Source organism: Struthio camelus, chromosome 3 (assembly GCF_040807025.1).
Source record: "Struthio camelus isolate bStrCam1 chromosome 3, bStrCam1.hap1, whole genome shotgun sequence".
Lineage (NCBI taxonomy): Eukaryota > Metazoa > Chordata > Aves > Struthioniformes > Struthionidae > Struthio > Struthio camelus.
In genome coordinates this window covers 74,173,021-74,193,089 of record NC_090944.1, presented here as the reverse complement: position 1 = coordinate 74,193,089, position 20,069 = coordinate 74,173,021, and the positions used below count along the sequence as shown (strand labels likewise).

Here is a 20,069-nt window from a genome sequence, read left to right as displayed (position 1 = left end):
GAATGTTTGAAGATGAAAATTGGTAATGAGGGAGAGGACCCATCCGTATCATTGAAGTTACACAACCAGGGGAAACCACAAGAGAAAGAATATCATCCTCTTGGCAAAAAATAAAGGTTTTTTTCAGCCATCAGAGGTAAACACGCGAACAGAGGCAGAACAGGTTGTTTGGAAATCTCACTGGCAGTACGTTTCCCAAAGTTGTGAGCTGAGTGCCAGTAAGTCAGTCTTGTTTTTTAATGCCATGGGCCATGTTTATCTGCCATGAAGCCTGTGGTTGCCTCTGCTTGCGGCTGATGGGTACGGCCATAGCAGTGCTCCCCTCCACTTTTTGAAATGTTTCTTTTTCACCAGAGCTTGTCTTGTCTCCAGCTTGCCTGCTTCTTTTTTTCTTTTGTCTTCAATTTATGTATTTTTTATCAAGCTACTGTTCTCACTCCATCTTTGCCTCGCCTTTCCTTAATTTCCTTTCTTTCCCCCGTGCCATTAGAGCGCCTCACTTTACTGAGAGAACAAGACACTGACTGCAAGAGGTATGATATTCACATGATCCAAAACTGCACCCTCTCTTTCTCTCTTTTCCTCCTTTACTTCTTTTTCTCTTCATCGTCACAGAATCTGTTGCAGGATTCTCCTCGTATCTATTATTTTAAATTGACTTTTTCCCTTTAAACTTTTACATGAAGTGCTCCCTAATTATCTTCCACCATTGTTTATTTTCTATTTTGTTCTCTCTGGTTCTCCCCAAGGCTGTGATATTTTCATCCTTTTTTTTTTTTTCCATGCCAATCTGTAATGATATTCAAGTGCTTATATTTCTATTGATTAAGAATTTCACTGACTGGATGTACATCCCAAATACTAAAACACACAAAAAAGGACTCTGTGTGTATCCCTGCTTGAAGGGTGAGAGTACTATATGTCTGATGCTGTCAGGTTACCTCAGTGACAAAAGCCATGGATATGAGGGATCAGGCTGCTGGGCACTTTAAGGCTGTGCTAACCTCGAGTAGGAAGAGAACAGGCAGCAAACCCCAGCCGTTTTCAGACAAAATAACTTGCAGTCATTCCCTTTTACAACCAGACGTTCCAACTCAAAGGCCTTCATTGATTTCAGCAGCTGCAGTGCAGTGTAAAATGAAAACTCACAGTAGTTAAGTGGGCTGCAGTAGAAAAGGATATAAAGGTTGAACATCTTCATTTCATTTAAACTTACTGGAGACCATCCCTGGCTTTAAAACCCACTGTAGAACTGTGCCAATGCTTTTATGCAGTTTCCACTAGTCTCCATTTGGATTGATCTCAGTGGGTGGATTGCTGTGACAAAGGTTGCATACGGGTGAAAAAAATCTCCTTCTTCCAACTAATTACACATTTAAAAAAATCCGTGTGCTTTCTGGAAACACTGTAGCAATGAAGATTTATTACACCCAGGCAGCAAGAAGAAAATTTCTCCTTTGGAAGGAAGAATTTTGTGCCCTCACCACTGAACGGTGAGCAGTGCCTCTGACACCACATAGCATCAATCAGGCTGCAAATCAGGATGGGGAGCTAAATACTTCCCTGAGCGAAACAGAAAAACACACACATCAGAAGGGTAACAATTTGGGAACTCGAGCTTCCATATCCCAGATACCATATTCTACCTCTGGAAGTTCAACTTCTATTATAACATCTTTTTAAGGCACCCTAATTCTAGACTTGTCTATGCACAGTATTTTCCACCACAACTACAGGGGTGGTTTTTCTGTTAATTGCCCGCTTTAAAAGAATAACTTTTCTTGACATGGCTTCGGGCCAGCCCCAGTACAAGTCTCCCTCTGCCTCCCCACGTCTCCATGCTCAGAAAACACAAGTTCTCCCACACTTCACTGGGGACGAACTGGCAAAGCAACACAGGGACTGCGTGCTGCAAAACCTCTGTGCCAAACTCAAGTGCGATTTACACCACAGGAAGACCAGCTCTACAGTATGTGGCAGGAGCTGGCAGGCAAAAGCGACAACCAACAAAACAGAGGAAAATATAGGGTAGGTCCTTTGAGATAACACTGCACTGATGATATACATCCCTCATACTAGCTGTTCTTCTATGTATTCAGAGAGAGCATTGGCTGTTTGGTTAATAAGCTCACTCCATTGCAAAATTTTGACCTAGCACTGGTGTACAGATCATACTAATGACTTGCCCTGTGACTCCTTATAGTAATGGGATGATCACGATGTCTTAACTCAAATCCTTTGATTCAAATTATCCGCAGCTCTTCATTTCCCCTAGGTACAATGACATGGGTGAGAGAAAACGCATGGGGAGCAAATTGGTCTCACATTCCTAGTAAGAGCATCAGAGCATGTTTTTAAAATGGCTTCTTGAATGAAAATGGTAAAGATCCGTCCAAAATATGTTTAATGGAAAGTTTGCTTTAATTAGGGCCTAAGGACAAATATAAGGAAAGCATTGGGCAGAGGTGTAGCCATTCCCCATCACATGATCCAGAGCGCATGCAAAACACGAGTACTACTACTGAAAGGGTTAGCAAATCCATGCCTGTTGATAGCCACAAAGTCCTAGAGACCCCCTTATCACTTACTAAAGACACTTCATTTTCCAGCACATCACCTTAACATGCAGGAATTGCACAGGGGGATGCAGCAAAATTTGAGGCCAGCATTTTATTTAGATGGAAGAAAGAGGCCGTTTCATCACTGGCATGGAGTCACCACAAGCAGACATACAGAAAATAGCTTTATCAAAATGCAGACCTGATGAGACATACAGCTAGACAAAAGTTGCATTAAAGGTTGATCTCTAAAAATTCAGACGAAAAATACAACTGCCACCCAGCATTCACACAAAAGATATAAACCATGATTATCATACTTGTTACCTATAAGGTCACCCTGAATATCTTTTACTGCATTTATTTTTCTGATCAACATTTCTCAATTGGGGAAGTGAATACAAGAGCGTAGCCAAAGATACAGTGGGCAATTAATTTAATAGTACAGTAGAACAACAAATCCACTCCTTCAAAACATGACTGATCAAGTTTCTTCAACCATGGAGAAACATGTGAACCCCCACACAACAAAACCTTCAAAAAGAACGAGTTTAAAAGTAGAACACACGAAATGTCAAAAATTGTTGTATTTAAAGGCCTGTTTCAGTAAATGAAAAAAGATCATCAGCAACTACTGTGGTCATAAAATACAAAGTATTTCTTTAAAACAATCATATATACCAAACATTCCCTGAGAAATAAAATCAGCAACAATTATTGCCATATTATTTTTTCTGTTACAGTGCAGAACTGTACAAGCAACTGTACTTTCCATTTAAAAATCACACAGTAGGATTAAAGGCCACAACTTTTATTTACTATGCTCATTCTCTGGATACAGTCCTTTTTCAAGAAAGTAAAATCTGGAATCGGCAACCCTCAGCGTGGAAGCTAACCAGGGCCTGAGGAGGAGAGACGGCAGCTACGAAAGATTTAATCTCATGTGTTGAATGTGCATGATAGGAACTGTGATTGTTTTTATCCCCGTGCTAGCTTTTTTAAATTCCTCTTTCCAGCTGATCCACTACAGCAGCATTCTGGAAATACCCCTTCCCCCACACGCACACATACGTATAGAATACATACCCATCACCAAACCTGTCCACTCAAACAAGTAACTTGTATTCTAATTCTGCAGAAAGGAGAGACAAAGCAGAAAAATAGATTAAAGTTGAATTAGATTTTATGGCCCATGATATTGCTGCAAGCTGTATGCAGCATACCTTTTTGGTTTCGTCGTTACTTAGCACGCAGAATTAAAGCGAGGTGAATATTTGGAAATTGGTACACCACACTCATGAAGACGAAAATCTACTTTTCCTTTTTTAGTTCAGCTCAAGAGGATGGCATTCTTGTGTCAGTCTGTGCTGATCCAGAAAAACCTAAGAACCTTTTCAGGACCCAAATTCTCATGTTGCGGAAGAGGGCTTCTTTCTTTCTTACCCTAACACCTAATATACATATATATATATATATATACACTTACACACACACATATGTGTGTCTCTGTGACTACTTACTACTTTCCAGGCTCTCTCTCCAAGATAGCACAGTTAACCTTTCCTTGCACATTTTAAGTCCTAGCTCTACCGAATTCTTTCTTTCATTTCTGTAAAGCAAGCAGCAGATCTGGCAGTGTCTGCTTTTGCTTGATGTATGAGTGGTGCAGCCCAGAAGTGTACAGCCCTAGCATTCATTAATAGGACTCTATAAAAAGACTCATCAAAGATCTGGCACCTGCAAAAAGTCTTTTGGTGGTAAGAGCCTGAGCTTAAGGGCTAGCAAGAGAAACGAGGCAACTTTAAGAAGGTAAAAAACTGGGGCTAATGGGAAACCAAGAGAGAAAATACACAGATGGGATTACGGGAGTATCACTGTTGGAGACTTAATCTTAAGTCTGAAAGAATATTCAAAGGATATCAGAGCAGCTTAAAAACCAAACACCTCTGCTTGCCCCAGAAAAACTCAAATGAATACACCAGCATGTAGGCTGAGGATTCAATGTGGGCATGCAAAGTACCCAACACACCTATAACATGCTGGGCATATACTACATTGTTGGTTGCAGCAAATCTGATAACAACTTGGCCACGATGGACTTGCTGTGCTTATGCTATGCAGTTAACCTGCATGTACGTAGGTTCAACTGGTTTGGACATCACCTCTTATTTTTGGCTAGGCTGTCAGAGGTCCATGAACCCTGCATGTATGGCCACGTTCCTCTCTTACCCTCTGGGACAAACCTCCTAATTGCAAACAGAAGACAAGTCTAAGAAAATATACGGTAGTCCTTTCTCTAAATCTTGAGGATTTTGATCCAATGAGTTCTGCAGATATTTCATTTTTTCCCTAAGCATATTTTCCATCTTCAGAGTATCTTTCTGTATGACTTCATCAAGTATTTTACTCAAGAAGATCCAACTGAAATAAAAAAAGCCTTTACCATCTTTGTGATGCAGCAATCAAAAAGGTCAAAGGAATCAACTGGCTATAAAGTATGACATTTACTGTCTATCAAGAGTATTCATCATATTGCACAAGAAAATAATGTAATGTGAGTCACAGCAAAGCATATCAATATTAATCTGAGTGATACAAGCCTCAGGTTGCCATTACAGTACTTTACAGTGAAAAGCCACTTTTTAATTTTCTTTTTACAGTGACAGTTATCTAAAAATACACTGCCAGTTACTTTTATTCTTTATAAAGATCAAGAAAATTCAGGCGCCTTCTCTCATCATCAGCCAGATTGCTCACAAAATTGTGTCGATGATTCTACTCTGAAGATACCATCTAATATCTGCTACTGCCACTCTTCGACCATGCAGTAGCTGTTGAACGCTCTGCTGACTCAAGTACTACCTGTAGAGTAGAACAACTCCTAAAATCTCCAAATTCTCAAGTGCACAACACTTTCAGTTAAAATGGACTTTTACTTAAAAAAAGACATGAGGATTAGTGACACAATTGACACGTTTAGTGCAAGTCTGGTTGGAGAGAAGGATTCCTGGTGTGTCAGAGCTTCTTCATCTTTTCTCTAGACAGCAACTGCCAGACACGACGGAGTATAGATCTTGACTAATTCATCCCAAGCACAGTCCACCACCTACAAAGCAAACAGAATCTATTTAGATCCCTTGTAAATACAGTTTTGACAAAAAACAGAAGGAACTTAGAAGAAATTCATGCATATGCTGGGGTCAATGTTGGCTGGCACTCTGATTTACAATGCTTCAAAATTATACAGAAATGCATTTTTTTTTAATCTCCGTCTTAATGTCACTGAGGTGCATAAGAACTTGCAATTTTCTATTCTGCTACTGCCCATGAGGGAAGCAGGGAAACCTCTATTGCTTCTCCCAAATAGGCTAATGCAGAAAATAACCACGACAGGATGAAGGGAGGACCCACAAAAGCCTAGGCTCCGTTACATTTCCTCTCTTCATAGGGACATGATGCTTTTGCCTCAGGACTTTTTTTCCCCGTGACATGTGAACACCTCATGATCAAATCTGACCAACTTTCTTACAATTGCACTGTTAGGGAAAACTATTAAAATCATTTTCCTAATGGAGAGATGAGGAACTGAGAAACAAAGAAATTCACCAAGATTACGCAAGAAGTTTCTGGAAGAATTAAGACTGAACTTTAGTCTCACACAGATAACCTATGAGATCACTGTACTGATTTTTGTTGAGAAAAAGAGATGTCTATATGCTGAGATTGACTACTGCCGACTGAAGGCATCTCAGAATTGTTGGCGTTTGCTTCAAGCACTAATTAGACTCCAATAGCCTGGTGAGAAAGTGATACCCACTTGTCCTAACAGCGTCTTTCTAAAACAGCAACTGATTCCAACATAACTGGTATTTTTCCGAATGGCAAGTCTCAAGCTCTATTTTAGGTGCAGGTTAGTACCTAAAAACCACAAAAAACAAAGCTACTATATTGCATAAGAAAATTTTAAGAAACAGTAAGATTCCGTAAAAATAGACTGCAAAATGCTTTAGATTTGGTAATGCACTTAAGAGTCTGTAAAAAATTAAAAAGGGGTAACTACACCGACAATTACTCAAACAGATGAGCTATAACATATACTCACAGAATACTGGGAGGTACAAAAGCTAAGGCAAAGAGAAGAAGAAAGAGAAGAGCTAAAGAGAAAATGCTGATGAGCCCCACAGACACATGCCAATAAATCTGGATGAATCCATCTTGGAATATGAATCTTGACAATGTCCTTTCCAGTTGGGATCGCACAGAGGCAACAGGATTGAACCCGCTACACAACAAGCATCCTTCTGCTTCAGAACACAATTCCTGTTCTCTTCTAGAGCCAGAATGAACAGCTGCACACTAAAAATTTGGAAATCCAACTTCAATATTTGATTTCAGACTATAATTAGCCCATTTTGTGTTTACTATATTGCACTATTATTCATTTTTATTGCTTCCTTAGCTGGTTCTACTTAGTTATTTGAAGTACTTTCCATGTACATCTAAATGGATCAAAATCTCTTGACAATACGTACTGTCTATTCATACCACACAATAGAGCTTTGTGTGATATAATGTTCTGCTGCATTGCAGTCCCCCCAAATCATTCAGAAAAGAAAATCTGAGTTCTCCGTTGAATTCTGTGTAGAAACTGGCAATCATATAAAACACAAAGTATTTTATACTCTCCACAGATTTGGATCAGCATTGGTTTTTCTATAGGCAACACTTTCTACTTTCATGCAAAAACAATTAACACTAACATTTGGAAAAATCCCATGGAAATTCCCACCTGTTATCAATTTAATTAGCATCCTGAAGCAGCCTCTGAACAAATATAGTTACGGAACCATTTAATCTAGCAACGGTAAAAATAAATAGGCATTATTAAAAGGGATCACTCGCGATAATTTGCCCAACTCACTAACTTTATGACAGCACATGAAAGATGAAAATGTAACCAGTTAACAGAAGGAAAATAAAGCTACAGTAAATAATACTGTATCAAATTTTCCTGTGCAGCAGGAAGTCTATAATAGAAGACCAACACCAGAAACCGTGATGAAAATACACACAAGGAGAACAGTAACAGATATTTATGGGAAACTGACACCAGAGCAAGAAACAGCATTAGCAATCAGAATGGATTTGTGCTAGGATCGACATAAACAATGAACACTCCATATAGCAATTCACAAAATGCTTTCTCCCAAACACAGCAGAGACTGTAACAGAAAGGGGACAACTGTAAGCTAAGAGTGTGACAGCCAGCACTAACTTATGGACATCTGCTACAGACCACTTTGCAATATCTCATGGAATATCACTGCCTGAAATACAAATGACTAAAATGAACCACTGCATACTCACAAGTCTGTCTGTGTTTCTGTGTATATATGTATATATGTGTGTATATATATATATATATACACATAAACACATATATATGTATATACACACACAGCTACTGCATAAACCAAAAATGACAGTCATCTTAGGAGCTGATCCCTTGACTGGATAATCATAGTTTTACTTAAATAAAACAGTTATCCCATATTCTATTAAGTGTTTATCCTTGCCCCAGATTATAATGATGTTTCCCACCAACTAATTTAATATCAATATCCATTCATTTATCTAAGACATTTCCATTGACTCACTAACTTACTTACTTCTCTGACAGGCCCTCTGTTTCCTATTCATCACAATCATCTTGCTTTGCAATAGACTTAGACCTTTTCCAGCACCCGAGGGCAATCCATTCAGTCTAGCGCAATTACCTCACTGACATTGTCTCTCTACTGTTCAGAAGGAGCAAGAAAAGAGGAGAAACCTCCCAAGTAAGTAGCTGATTTTTTAAAAATATTTGAAGGTGTAATAAAACCCCGCAGCCAAACAGTAACGAAACACATTCAAAAGAATAATTAAAAACTTGAAGTTCTATAAGTCCTCTGTGAGGGTTTTAATTAGAAGAATGTGCAGCCCTCTCCAGATTAGTATTTTCAGCCTTTTTAATGGACCTATCCAGAAGTCTCTCAGTGCCACTCAGCTTCTGGAGTGCTCGTAATAAATCATAGGACAATACGTAAATGCGTCTGACTGTGACTCCTTTCTCTTTTCTGCTTTTCTCCATCCCACTCCATTTTCACATGCAACTGGTAAGACCTGTCTTTCTTCTGTAGTACAGACGCTGGAAAAACAGTTTTTCTCTTCCATTAACGTTGTGTTTCCTTTCCCCTTCTAGCGTATCTTCTGTGCTTTCTCATACGAATTTAACCGTCTATTATATCATTAATATATATTTTTGAAGGGTCCTGCACATCTTCTGTATGTGCGTTGGATGGAGATTTAGTGGAGGTAACAAAGAAAGCTATTAGGTTTGCTACTCATCAAAACTACTTTCACAGATGCTCATTCCTCATATACAACTCCAGACCAAAAGAGAAGGTTTTTCCTTAGTCCACATTCACATTCCACATACTGAAAAACAGAAAGTAGAAGGCTCTTTAGCACTACTTTCTTTTGTTCAGGATCATTTTAAAAGACAAAACAAGTAGAAGACCTCCTCCCTCATTAAAACTTCTTGGTTAACAGTGTAATGGATCAACCAAGAGTTCAAACGCACTGAATAACTATTTTGTGGTGCTGTGCCCGTTTGTTTGGTCAACTGATCCCAAGGATGAGCTGCACTTGATTCCTATCTTCATACAAGGAGGTAGGAATGAACATGATGGGAGTTTGTAAATTAAAAACAGTTTTTATTTTCAATGTGCAATAGTCCAGCATTTTTTTAAATTTATCTTTGAAAAAAACCACACTGATTTAATTATTATTTCCAATAAAGAAAGAATAAAACAAACCCAGGGATTAGGAGTTCCTACAAAGATGTAGGTTCAAACTACAAAGTCATCAGAAACAGCTATTCCAGATACCACTTAAGAAATTCATTTGTTTCTTAAGGAGAGAAAAGATGGCGGGGGGAGGAGCAATACTTTTCAGACTGTAAAGATGTGCCATAAAGCACTGATTTAAAACACAGGTAGCTGTCTCACAAAAATAATAAAAATCAGTCACTTTTATCTTAAAAGACATACAACATTTGTTTATTTGCTCTGATATGGACAATGGGAAGAAGATCTGGTAGCCATGCCACACTTCTCTAAATGCAAGTCTTGTGTGTATTTCATCAGTAAAGTGTAAAGCAAACCGAGAGACGTGCTGCAGGTTACAGAGAATTTCTTGGGATTTCCACAATATTTGTGGCAATCCCTCTGTACTTTGCAGATAAAGGGAAAGACATCTCCCCAGTCTTTCAAAAACTGTTTTCACCAGTAAAGTCAATCATGATTTCTGTAGAGGATACACTGGAACTGCAAAGCACCTTTCTGTGCTAATACTCATTCATCTCAGTGACCCCAAATGCAGTGAAACTGTGTTTTCCTAAGAACCCTACCCACTCTTCAAAGTCATCCTTGACTTCAGAGCTAAGCTCCTTCCTTTTGAGATGTAATCACAAATAACGATAAGCCAAATGACATTCTCGGTAACAGACGCAAAACACTGCTGTCTTCAGTTGAGTTTCACTGATGCAGTTCACTGGGACCTACCAAACAGACTTATTGGTGATGCAGAAAAGAACCGTATCTGCTGTACTGGCTAACAGACAAGGTTAATAGGCATTAAAAGCATTTTAAGCCACTTAAACAAATACCACACACAAGGAACATATTTATTAATGAACTGCTGCCTCTGTCCCTTCCCAGCACTTTAGAATCAAAATGTTGAAGCACTTTTTCCTTTCAATATACTGACACTGTAGCTTTTGGAGAATTTGTGTGATGCCTCACAGCAACCTTTCCATCCACCTTAGGACGGAACTTCCACTGACAATGGCGAAGTACTCATGAATGGCCTTTACTCATAAATGGCCAGTTTTGATTTATCCACTGAAAGTCTCATTTTAACTGTCTGGGAAGGACACACAGTAAACATCAGTAAGAAATGTCACCTCCCTCTACCCCTCCAACTCTGTAAAGGTGTTTGAATTGGTTTAATGGTAAACATTTGCAGGTGATTAAATCTGATCTTTTCAAGCAAAAATCCACCCTGAAATTAAGTAACAGAACAGATGTTGTAGAGTCTTTTTTTTTCTCAAAGGATCCCTAACTGCATGACTTTAATACCATCCTGGAGGAGGACCACAAGGAGAGATGAAAAAGAAGTACAGATAGTGAAATAATTACAGCAGTGTGATAGCTGCAACAGCTGGGTAGAAGCTACCAGTTCCTTGGCAATTAAGTGTAAAAGATAAGAACAGATGAGAAAAAGAAGGGCTTCTGCTTTTCTCTACATTTCCACAAGATGCAACTCCACTTTTACAGAAGACAGCTAACTCCTAACTCCCTCCTAGGCCTGTGGAGGGAGCATGGCTAATTTAACCGAAGTGCAAAACAGCCCCTGAAGACACTGTTTGCATTTATATTTGGCTGTGCTGGTTAAGTCAACTTAAGCAGCCCTCTCCTGCCCTGTTTGCTGTGTTGGAGTAGCTAACGTGGTGCACTGCACAGGCTGCACATAGAAAACAGGCAGCAGAACAAACCTGTACACCTAAACTTGACAGATGATCAAAAATTTCTCAGTAAAGCTACAAGAATTTAGAACTAGATTTCAGTTACCTTCAAGGGAAGTGGAGACACAGCAACGCTGGGTCACAAAGAAAAACATCACATAGGACAAAAGACTAGTGTCATGGGCAGTACACTAGTATCACCACCAATTCCATGCTATTTGGTATCACGCGGTGATATCACCCATCACAGTCTCCAAATGCAGTACAGGAGGATCCTAGCCATGCCCTTTCTCGTATCGATACATCATAGAGTTCCAGGCACTTTGAAGAAATAAGAGAAACCACTTCTGTGCGAAATAATCTACTTTGGTGGAATATCTACATGAGGAAGCACAGTCATACAAAGGGCTAGAGAAAACACAAAGTTTGCCCTCCAAATCACGTTGACACAAAAACAGCTATTCAGACGGCAAGCTGCCCACTTGTAGGTATAATTGCCATCCAAATGACAAGCACAGTAAACAAATGAAAATCATGAGTGATCACCATTTGTGTTGTACACAAGTTACTCTAAAATCTGGACTTAAAAATGCATTCAGATGGCAGGTGATGCTGAACTACAGAACTCAGGCTTGCTTAATCCTTGATGCAGAACAATTTTAATTTCCAAAGGGGACATTGTGTTTTGTTAAAAGCTCTGTTCTGACTGGCAAGACACTGATGACTAGTGTGTTCTTCATGTATCTGGGGTTCTAAGCCACTAGACCATTTCCCATCACTTCCGTTGAAGATCATATATCATTGCCATTTGGGAACATCATCGTTCATAGAGTAAAAGCACACAGCAATAGAAAGATTCCTCTCCTGTTCCCATTAAAAACTCAATCCTGTTCTCAGCAGCAAGGCAGAAAGGCTGGCTCAATGCAAAGCATTCATTTATACAGTCCAGCGACCGCTTTACAAAGGGTTCATAACAGATAGAGGAATAGACAAGAGAAAGGTTTTCAGACAAAATTCAGAGCTTCAGTTTTTCTCCTGTTTGCATTAAGCACCACACACAGCTTTTGAACTACAACAGAAAGGATTTTTTTGGCCACAATTTAAAGAAATTTATGGTATATGGATTATTTTCTCTTCTATATACACTCATTGAAATCATTTCAGTATCAAGACAAGAGGAAGCGAATGTTCACAGTACTTATACTGTATCTGTCTCATTCACAGGTTGCTGACTTAAAACTAATTCATGGCAACTGTACCACATTCAACCCGCAACAGACAAAAAAAAATGGTTGCTTTTAAATAAAGCTGCAAAGATAACACCAAAAGAAACCGGGTCCATGTTTATATGCTGTAGGTAAGCACAGCAAACTCCCAGTAAGGAGTAGGCCTACATTCTATTTTAATTCATCAGAACATTCACTGTTCTCACATAGGGAAGGTAGATATCAGGAGCGAAATAAGAAATCTGGTAAGCTACTGAATGCTTTTCCAGTATTTGGTCTAGCATTATCAGCCCCGAGAGAGGAACAATATACAGCTGATTACCATTTTCATGCTTTCTATATATGCTATGCCTGTCTAATATATATAGTAAGCATCAGGTTTTAGTTGTTTTTCTTATCCCCAAACTTCACTCAGGGACAAAAAGTAATCATGTCTGGCTTAAAAAACTGTATAGTCTTAATATTGCTGACAAAGCAGTTCATTGGGCACATCCCAAAAAATTATCATCTGGACAGACAACAACAAAAATCTAATTAAGAATGAAAGTAAAGGTTAAATGACCAGAATGGTACTTAATTTGACTATAAATGAATAGCTTGTCCATTATAAATATAATATCCTGCACGCATGGCAGAGAGAAGCACCTTGAATCTCAAGACGTAACTCCTTATAAAGCATGCAATGAAATCACAAATTATACAAATACATGAAGGAGAACAATAAATGGGCCTGAGTGTTAGGTCTTGATAGAGAGCAGACATGAAGTAAACTACATATTTGAAACAGTAGCATATTTCAGGTAAATAATCTTTGTTGGGATTATTGCTAAATCAAAGTAGAAGGCACATAAAGGCTGCAAGGAGTCAGATTGGAAGCAACTATTCAGCAGGTGTTCATTCTTTATCTTCACAGAATCACAGAACAGCTGATGTTGGAAGGGACCTCTGGAGATCATCTAGTCCAACCCCTCTGCTCATGTAGGGTCATCTACAGCAGGTTGCCCAGGACCACGTCCAGACGGCTTTTGAATATCTCCAAGGAAGGAGACTCCACAACCTCTCTGGGCAACCTGTGCCAGTGCTCTGTCACCCCCACAGGAAAGAAGTTTTTCCTCATGTGCAGATGGAACTGCCTCTGTTTCAGTTTCTGCCCGTTGCCTCTCCCTGTCACTGGGCACCACGGAGAAGAGTCTGACCCCATCCTCTTGACACCTTCCCTTCAGATACTTACACACATTGATCAGATCCCCCCGAGCCTTCTCTTCTCCAGGCTGAACGGTCCCAGCTTCCTCAGCCTTTCCTCACAGGAGAGGTGCTCCAGCTAAAGATGCCCTTTATCATCTTAGGAGCCGTTCAATGGACTTGCTCCAGGCACTCCATATCTCTCTTGTACCGAGAATTCCAAAGCTGGACACAGTACTCCAGGGGGGGCTTCACCAGGGCTGAGGAGAGGGGCAGGATCACCTCCCTCCACCTGCTGGCAGCACTCTGCCTAATGCACCCCAGGAGACCATTGGCCTTCTTGGCCACAAGGGCACATTGCTGGCTCATGTTTAACTTGTTGTCCACCAGGACCCCTAGGTCCTTCTCTGCAGAGCTGCTTTCCAGCAGGTCAGCCCCCAGCCTGTCCTTGTGCATGGGATTATTCCTCCCCAGGTGCAGGACCCTGCCCTTGCCTTTGTTGAACTTCAGGAGGTTCCTCTGCCCATCTCTCCAGCCTGTCGAGGTCCCTCTGAATGGCAGCACAGCCCTCTGGGGTATCCAGCCACTCCTCCCAGTTCTGCAGCATCAGCAAGCTTGCTGAAAGCGCACTGTGTCCCTTCATTGATGAATAAGTTAAACAATACCAGACCAAGTATTGATGCCTGGAGGATACTGCTAGCTACAGGCCTCCAACTAGACTCTGTGCCACTGACCACAACCCTCTGAGCCCTGCCATTCAGTCAGTTCTCAGTGCACCTCACCATCGCTCATCCAACCCACACTTCCTGAGCTTGCCCATGAGAATGTGATAGGAAACACTGTCAAAAGCCTTGCTGAACTCCAGGTAGACAACAGCCACTGCTCTCCCCTCATCTACCCAGCCAGTCATTCCGTCATAGGAGGCTATCAGATTGGTCAAGCATGATTTCCCCTTGGTGAATCCATGCTGACTACTCCTGATCACCTTCTTGTCCTCCACATGCTTAGTGATGGCCTCCAGGATGAGCTGTTCCATCACCTTTCCAGGGATGGAGGTGAGGCTGACTGGCCTGTAGGTCTCTGGATCCTCCTTCTTGCCCTTGATATCTCGTAGTTGTAGTTTGATTCTGTCGTGTGTTTTTTTGCTCTGCCTTTTTTTTTTTTTTAAACAGAACTTTTACATTTTCCATTGCTGTGTTATCCAAGTTTCACAATACATTAAATCAACTCAATAGAAAAGCCAGAGGAATATTACAGTTGTTGCAGATGCCAAACTTCTGTCTGGTAAGCACACCTGCATGCACTGTGCTTGGATAAGTACCTTCGTTTTACCGAGTGGTACCCAAACATTAAGTCCCATGGGACTTACAGAATTTCTGCGTGAGAAGAAAAGAAATACCTGGATGCATGAATGTCCTAATGCAGACAGGTGTATACACCATCATTTTCCTTTTTCTAACCTACAAACGCACATGCATCTGTTTGCTTTGAACTCATTATGTATCATGAATGAGTACATTTACTCAGCCTTGTTCCATGAAGGTCACTCCATACATTGCAGTTACAAGAGAAAGACAACATGCACTTAGCAGCAACCCAAAGTTTGATTGATCTAGCTTACAAAAAGGAGTCTTATCTAGCCAGACAGTAAGAAACACCATTCGCTTGGACCCATTCTATAACACATAGTGTTCTCCTTCAACAGGCTTAGAATTAAGATGCAATCATAGCCTCATTAAAAAGAAAAAAAAAGAAAAGAAAAATTTTGTTCTTGTCTTGTTCAAATTGATGGCAAAACTCATATCAACTTCATCGAAAGCTGAACTGGGCTCCGAGCATGCTGTTATGTAGCACTCTAATGTCCTAATGTACTACACTATTCCTGCTGCTCATTCTGGCTTCATTTCAGTCAGAAACTTAACTATGCACTCACTTGGGAGGAACTTTAAATCGTCCAGCATCTAGCCTTCAAGCTATTCTTGCCCTGCCCCAACGAAAAATAACTTGGGATTTTTTTCAGCCTTACAAGTTCCCTTATGTGGTTCAACAGCACGGCCTCACAAACAGTTACTGCAGCACATCGGAGGCAGCGGAAGTAAGGGGAAGAAGCAAACAGGCAGGAAACACTGCAAGCGGGCACTGATGCCAAGAATAGCTCCACATGCATTAAGTTAAGTATTTTGCCAGACTGACACCTTCCTCCTGTGTCTTTTGATCAATAGTGGAAATTACTATGTTTTCATTTCCTTTGACTAGTTAGAATTTCATTGTAAATGTTGCAAGTCATTTTTATCTATGATAAAGAATTAATTTCACTATGAATTAGGACAGAATCTAGATGCAAATGATACCTGTGGCACATTAAATGTTGGATGAGCTAAAGTTAATACAGAGACAGAACTTTCTGTCTTTGTTGTTTTTAAAGCAAAAAATTAACTGTATTTTTAGCTTCCTCCTGCCTTTCTGGCCTGAAAAAAATAGTCTATACTAGAAATAACAATTCTTTGTTTACAAAACAAAAATAACGTTAACAACAGAAGCACAGATATTGGGGGCCAAATACAAACAAGAGAATCCCACCCCAATTAGTACACAGATGGGTGTCCCTGCTAAAACGGGTTCCACCCATTCACACTAATAGCTGGAAGCTTTATAATTGTAACTACATATTAAGCATTTTCTAGTACTCCTGTTATTATGACAAACCAGGTCTAGGTAGCAAGTGTGTCACCACAACTATTTTACAAATAAAAGTGGGCCTAAAATGTGGTTTCCTCAATCAGCATTTAGCCAGGCTCACTCCCAGAGGCCTTCTGCAGTCTTGTGGCTCTTCTTTAGGATCTCTATAATAGGCAAGGGCAAGGTAAACGCATCACATCTCTTACCTGACCACAGTTATGAAGGCTCAAATCTAGTCCACATGTAAATTCTGTATGATGCTCAACAGTTTCCAGCAAAGGGTTAGGCTTGGAAAAGTCCCAAAATCTATAGAGAGAGAGTGTGAGAGAGAGAGAAAGAGAGAGAAATCAAACAAACCACAATTAAAGTAATTGAAAGGCCATTCTTAAAATATAATGCAGGATATTGACAAATCTGTTGCTGCCAGGATATTTTAAAAAGCAAACTCATCCACTTAGGAAATATAACTAATCCTATTCCTGCAAAGCCATCTGCTGATTTGCATAAATTAAATCTCACTGGGCAAAACCATCTTTCCCTGTTGCAGAAACTGAGATCAAAGCTGGCACCAACGAGCAGCCTTAGACACATTATTAAACAAAACAAATGTAAGCTAGGATACTCTCGATAGCTGGAGAATTTTATCCCTGAAAGCTGTTAGCGCAACTTATGCTTTTCTCACTGTTTGGTATTGCTGCCTATGACTTGTTTATTTACTGAAAATTGAGTTCATTTACAGATACTGGTTACTCCTGTTCTCAAATTTCAGACAGTGCTTCCGTAAAACAAAATATATTATTATAATTTAATAATACATTTGTATTACAAAGGTCAGTTGCATTATACTGTTAATTCCACTAATTTATATTTCAAAAATAAACTTTCCTTTCTAAGCTCAGTTGATAGAAAGGCTTGGAAAACAGATTCCTGAAGTGCTCCACTTCTCCCAACTACTCCCCAAGCAGATGCACTGCTCATCAGTGCAGTTAACAACAAGGAGAATGGGTAAAAGAAGACAGGACAAAAGTATGAGGTACGAGAAAACTCAATTATGAAAAACGGATTCAGCAAGTTTCAAGTTCTGAGAAACAGAACTTTCAAGATAATGATATACTGACAAGGCACCATATCCTAATGGAGACACACAAAAACAAGATTTTACTCTTGTTCGGGTTGTATAGTACAGCTTACTGAGAAGCCCATAGGCTGCAGAGCACAAGGCATTTTGTGAAGTGGCAGCTGTAATCACATTCTCTCCATTTCAAATTTTCTCACAGTGGTCAATCATGTGCTTTAGTTTTTCTGTACCAATCATACCATACCCTCTGGAGGTCTCTTTGCCTCACTCCCATTGGGGAAAGTGAGAATAATTAGTAAGAACAGTTGTTATCAGACCAACTACACTGAAAAACACTGTATATTCAAACAGCCAGTTCAGGTAAAACAGCAAACACTGGAGCCAACAGGGTTAGTTTGTTCAACGTGTAGATGTTATTTCCTTAATAAATGAGCGGAGTGGTATCAGCACAATGGTTACGCCATAGCAACAACCCTCTTAACTTTCTCCTAGTACCTGAGATCCAGGATAAACAACTTATTTTGCAGGAGCGAGGAACAAAAGACCATCTCAGCACTTTCATTCTCACACGTCCGTTCATAAGATGGCAAGGAAACAAATCTTTCTATTGCTAAAAAACAGTGGTAGCCTTCTCACTATATTAGCTCTCTGCTATCTCTTTCGAAAAGACAGATCTGCATAACTGAAAATTAAGATTAAAGGAGGCAAATCCAGATCTATGTGAATAGAAACTTGGAAAAGACTTTCTGATCAATTTTAAAAATAGAGTAAGGCAATCTGGTGCCTGTTGTATGAAGTCACGTTTGCATGAAGTCAGAAGCAGCATACAATTTAAGAGTAGTACAACTCAGTTCAAGTCCACAGGCAGCGTTCTGTCTGGGACCTTTGTTCTGATTTAAAAATGATCATTACTGAAAGGCCAAAAAGTTTACAACGTCAGGACTGAGAACCACTGGCATCAGGTTAGCAGTGGCTCTGATAACAACTTACGCAGCATGTAGTGAAAAAAAATGCTGTTTGTAGGTCAGCTTCCAAACCTAACATGAAGGCTACAATATTTTGCTCAACATCAACTTTTGTCGCATTCTGGAGACTTAAAGCGCAGTACAGTATTTCTGAGATAGCTTTTACGCCAGTAGGATAGCTATACAACAAAATGAAGATGCATTCATGCACAAATACGTGTACTTGCACTACTTTAATTTTAAGTAGATTTATGCGATTGGCAGCATGAACTTCGGCAGTGGGCTAGACAACCACTTATACTGCTACGGTTCATGGCAGGTTTGTACCTCCTGTGCAGTCAGAGGTGGGCCAACACGATGGAACTGCCATTTTTACCCTTATTATATAGATTAAAACTAGCACCCACAATTACAGTTACCGTCTGCACTGACCATACAGACATCCCACAATCTACTTCTGAGTGCATTTTCTTAAATGTTTTTTAGCTAGATCTGTTAAGAGCAATGTAAGTTCACCTTTTCCTTCACTCTTCCAAAATCTCACCTTCCCTAATTGGTCCTCATTTGTTTTACATGTACTTCACAAGCATTTCGTAAGCTGCATGTACTTTGTAAATGAACTGCTTATTCTTAACAAGGCATTATGTGAAGAGAACAGGCCTGGCTTCCTATGGATTTTGTACTTTGTCCCTCCCATAGCAATACCACAGAGATCCACTACCTTGCTATATCTCTTGTGTCCCCCTACCAAAACACTCTTACGAACCCTCAGTATAGTTTCTCCTACCTACCTCCCAACCACGTCCTCCTCCGCGCTCTAGACTTAGCTCCCACCTACATCCTTTAACCACTGGTTGGGCAGCGTGCATGGTTTCAGGTCCCAATGCACATAGTAGTATAATGCAGTACAATACATGTACTATTCCTGCACGCTGATTAGCTAGCCAGCAAGCCTAGCAGATTTGACAGGTGGTGAATTCAGTGTCTTTTGCTAAGGTAATGCTTTGGGGCTCTCTCTCTCTAGCATGAATTTCTATTATAATTGTACGAGTTTAGTGAATTTAGACTACAACCTATCAAACAGTTAAATTTTCAGCAGGTTCTAAAGTTACTCAGGGAAATGATTTGGGGGAAATGGATAGATGGAAATACAAAGAATGCAGCGCTCGCAGACTGTTTCCTTCGGAGGAGGGAAAAAAAGAAAGTTGTGATAAATATTCACGCATGAAAGTTTCTAGGTTTCATATAGAAGGTGTCGTCATTAATTACATTTAATTTTAAGAGGACAAGAATTAGCTAATTATATGCTGATTTCCATGCAATCCCACATGAGCACTAACTCAAGGACCAACACCAGCACACGCATGCAACCAAATCAGACAGGCAAAGATCACAGTAGCATATGGATGTATCTAACCAGGAAGTTTCCAAGAACAACCCAAAACTCAAGGTTAGTTTACTTTACATGTCTATTCTACAACTCCTTCTCTTGCTCCTATTTTCTAATCCCCGCTCAACGCCAGCTACCTTTAAAAGGACAAGTTGCTCCTGCAAACTAAAAAAAGCTTCTTTTTGAGCAGAACTTAGTGTTAAATTACTTCCTGAATATAACCCAACTCAGGACAATGTTGTTACTTCAGGCAATAACTAGAGACATCTAATTACTTCCACAATAATATCATTAACAGATGATTTCATTACAGGATAATTTCACTAAAGTCTCAACATTATGAAGCAGCTCAGGTATGGAGGAAAGCCTTTATTCAAAGTGTTATCTCCCAGAAGTATCAAAGAAAAGAGGAAGGATCGCTTGAG

General features: G+C 39.9%; 1 protein-coding gene across 1 annotated transcript in view; it reads right to left on the bottom strand.

The window, feature by feature from the left end:
- Positions 1–2,398: 2,398 nt before the first annotated feature.
- PEX7 (peroxisomal biogenesis factor 7) overlaps positions 2,399–20,069 on the bottom strand; it is a 49,409-nt gene continuing 31,738 nt past the window's right edge. Inside the window, exons 9-10 of the mRNA XM_068938459.1 lie at positions 16,418–16,517; positions 2,399–5,664 (exon numbers count right to left, since the gene is read on the bottom strand). Coding sequence (XP_068794560.1) covers positions 5,596–5,664; positions 16,418–16,517 — 169 coding nt within the window. The 3' untranslated portion in view covers positions 2,399–5,595. The remainder of the gene's footprint in view (positions 5,665–16,417; positions 16,518–20,069) is intronic.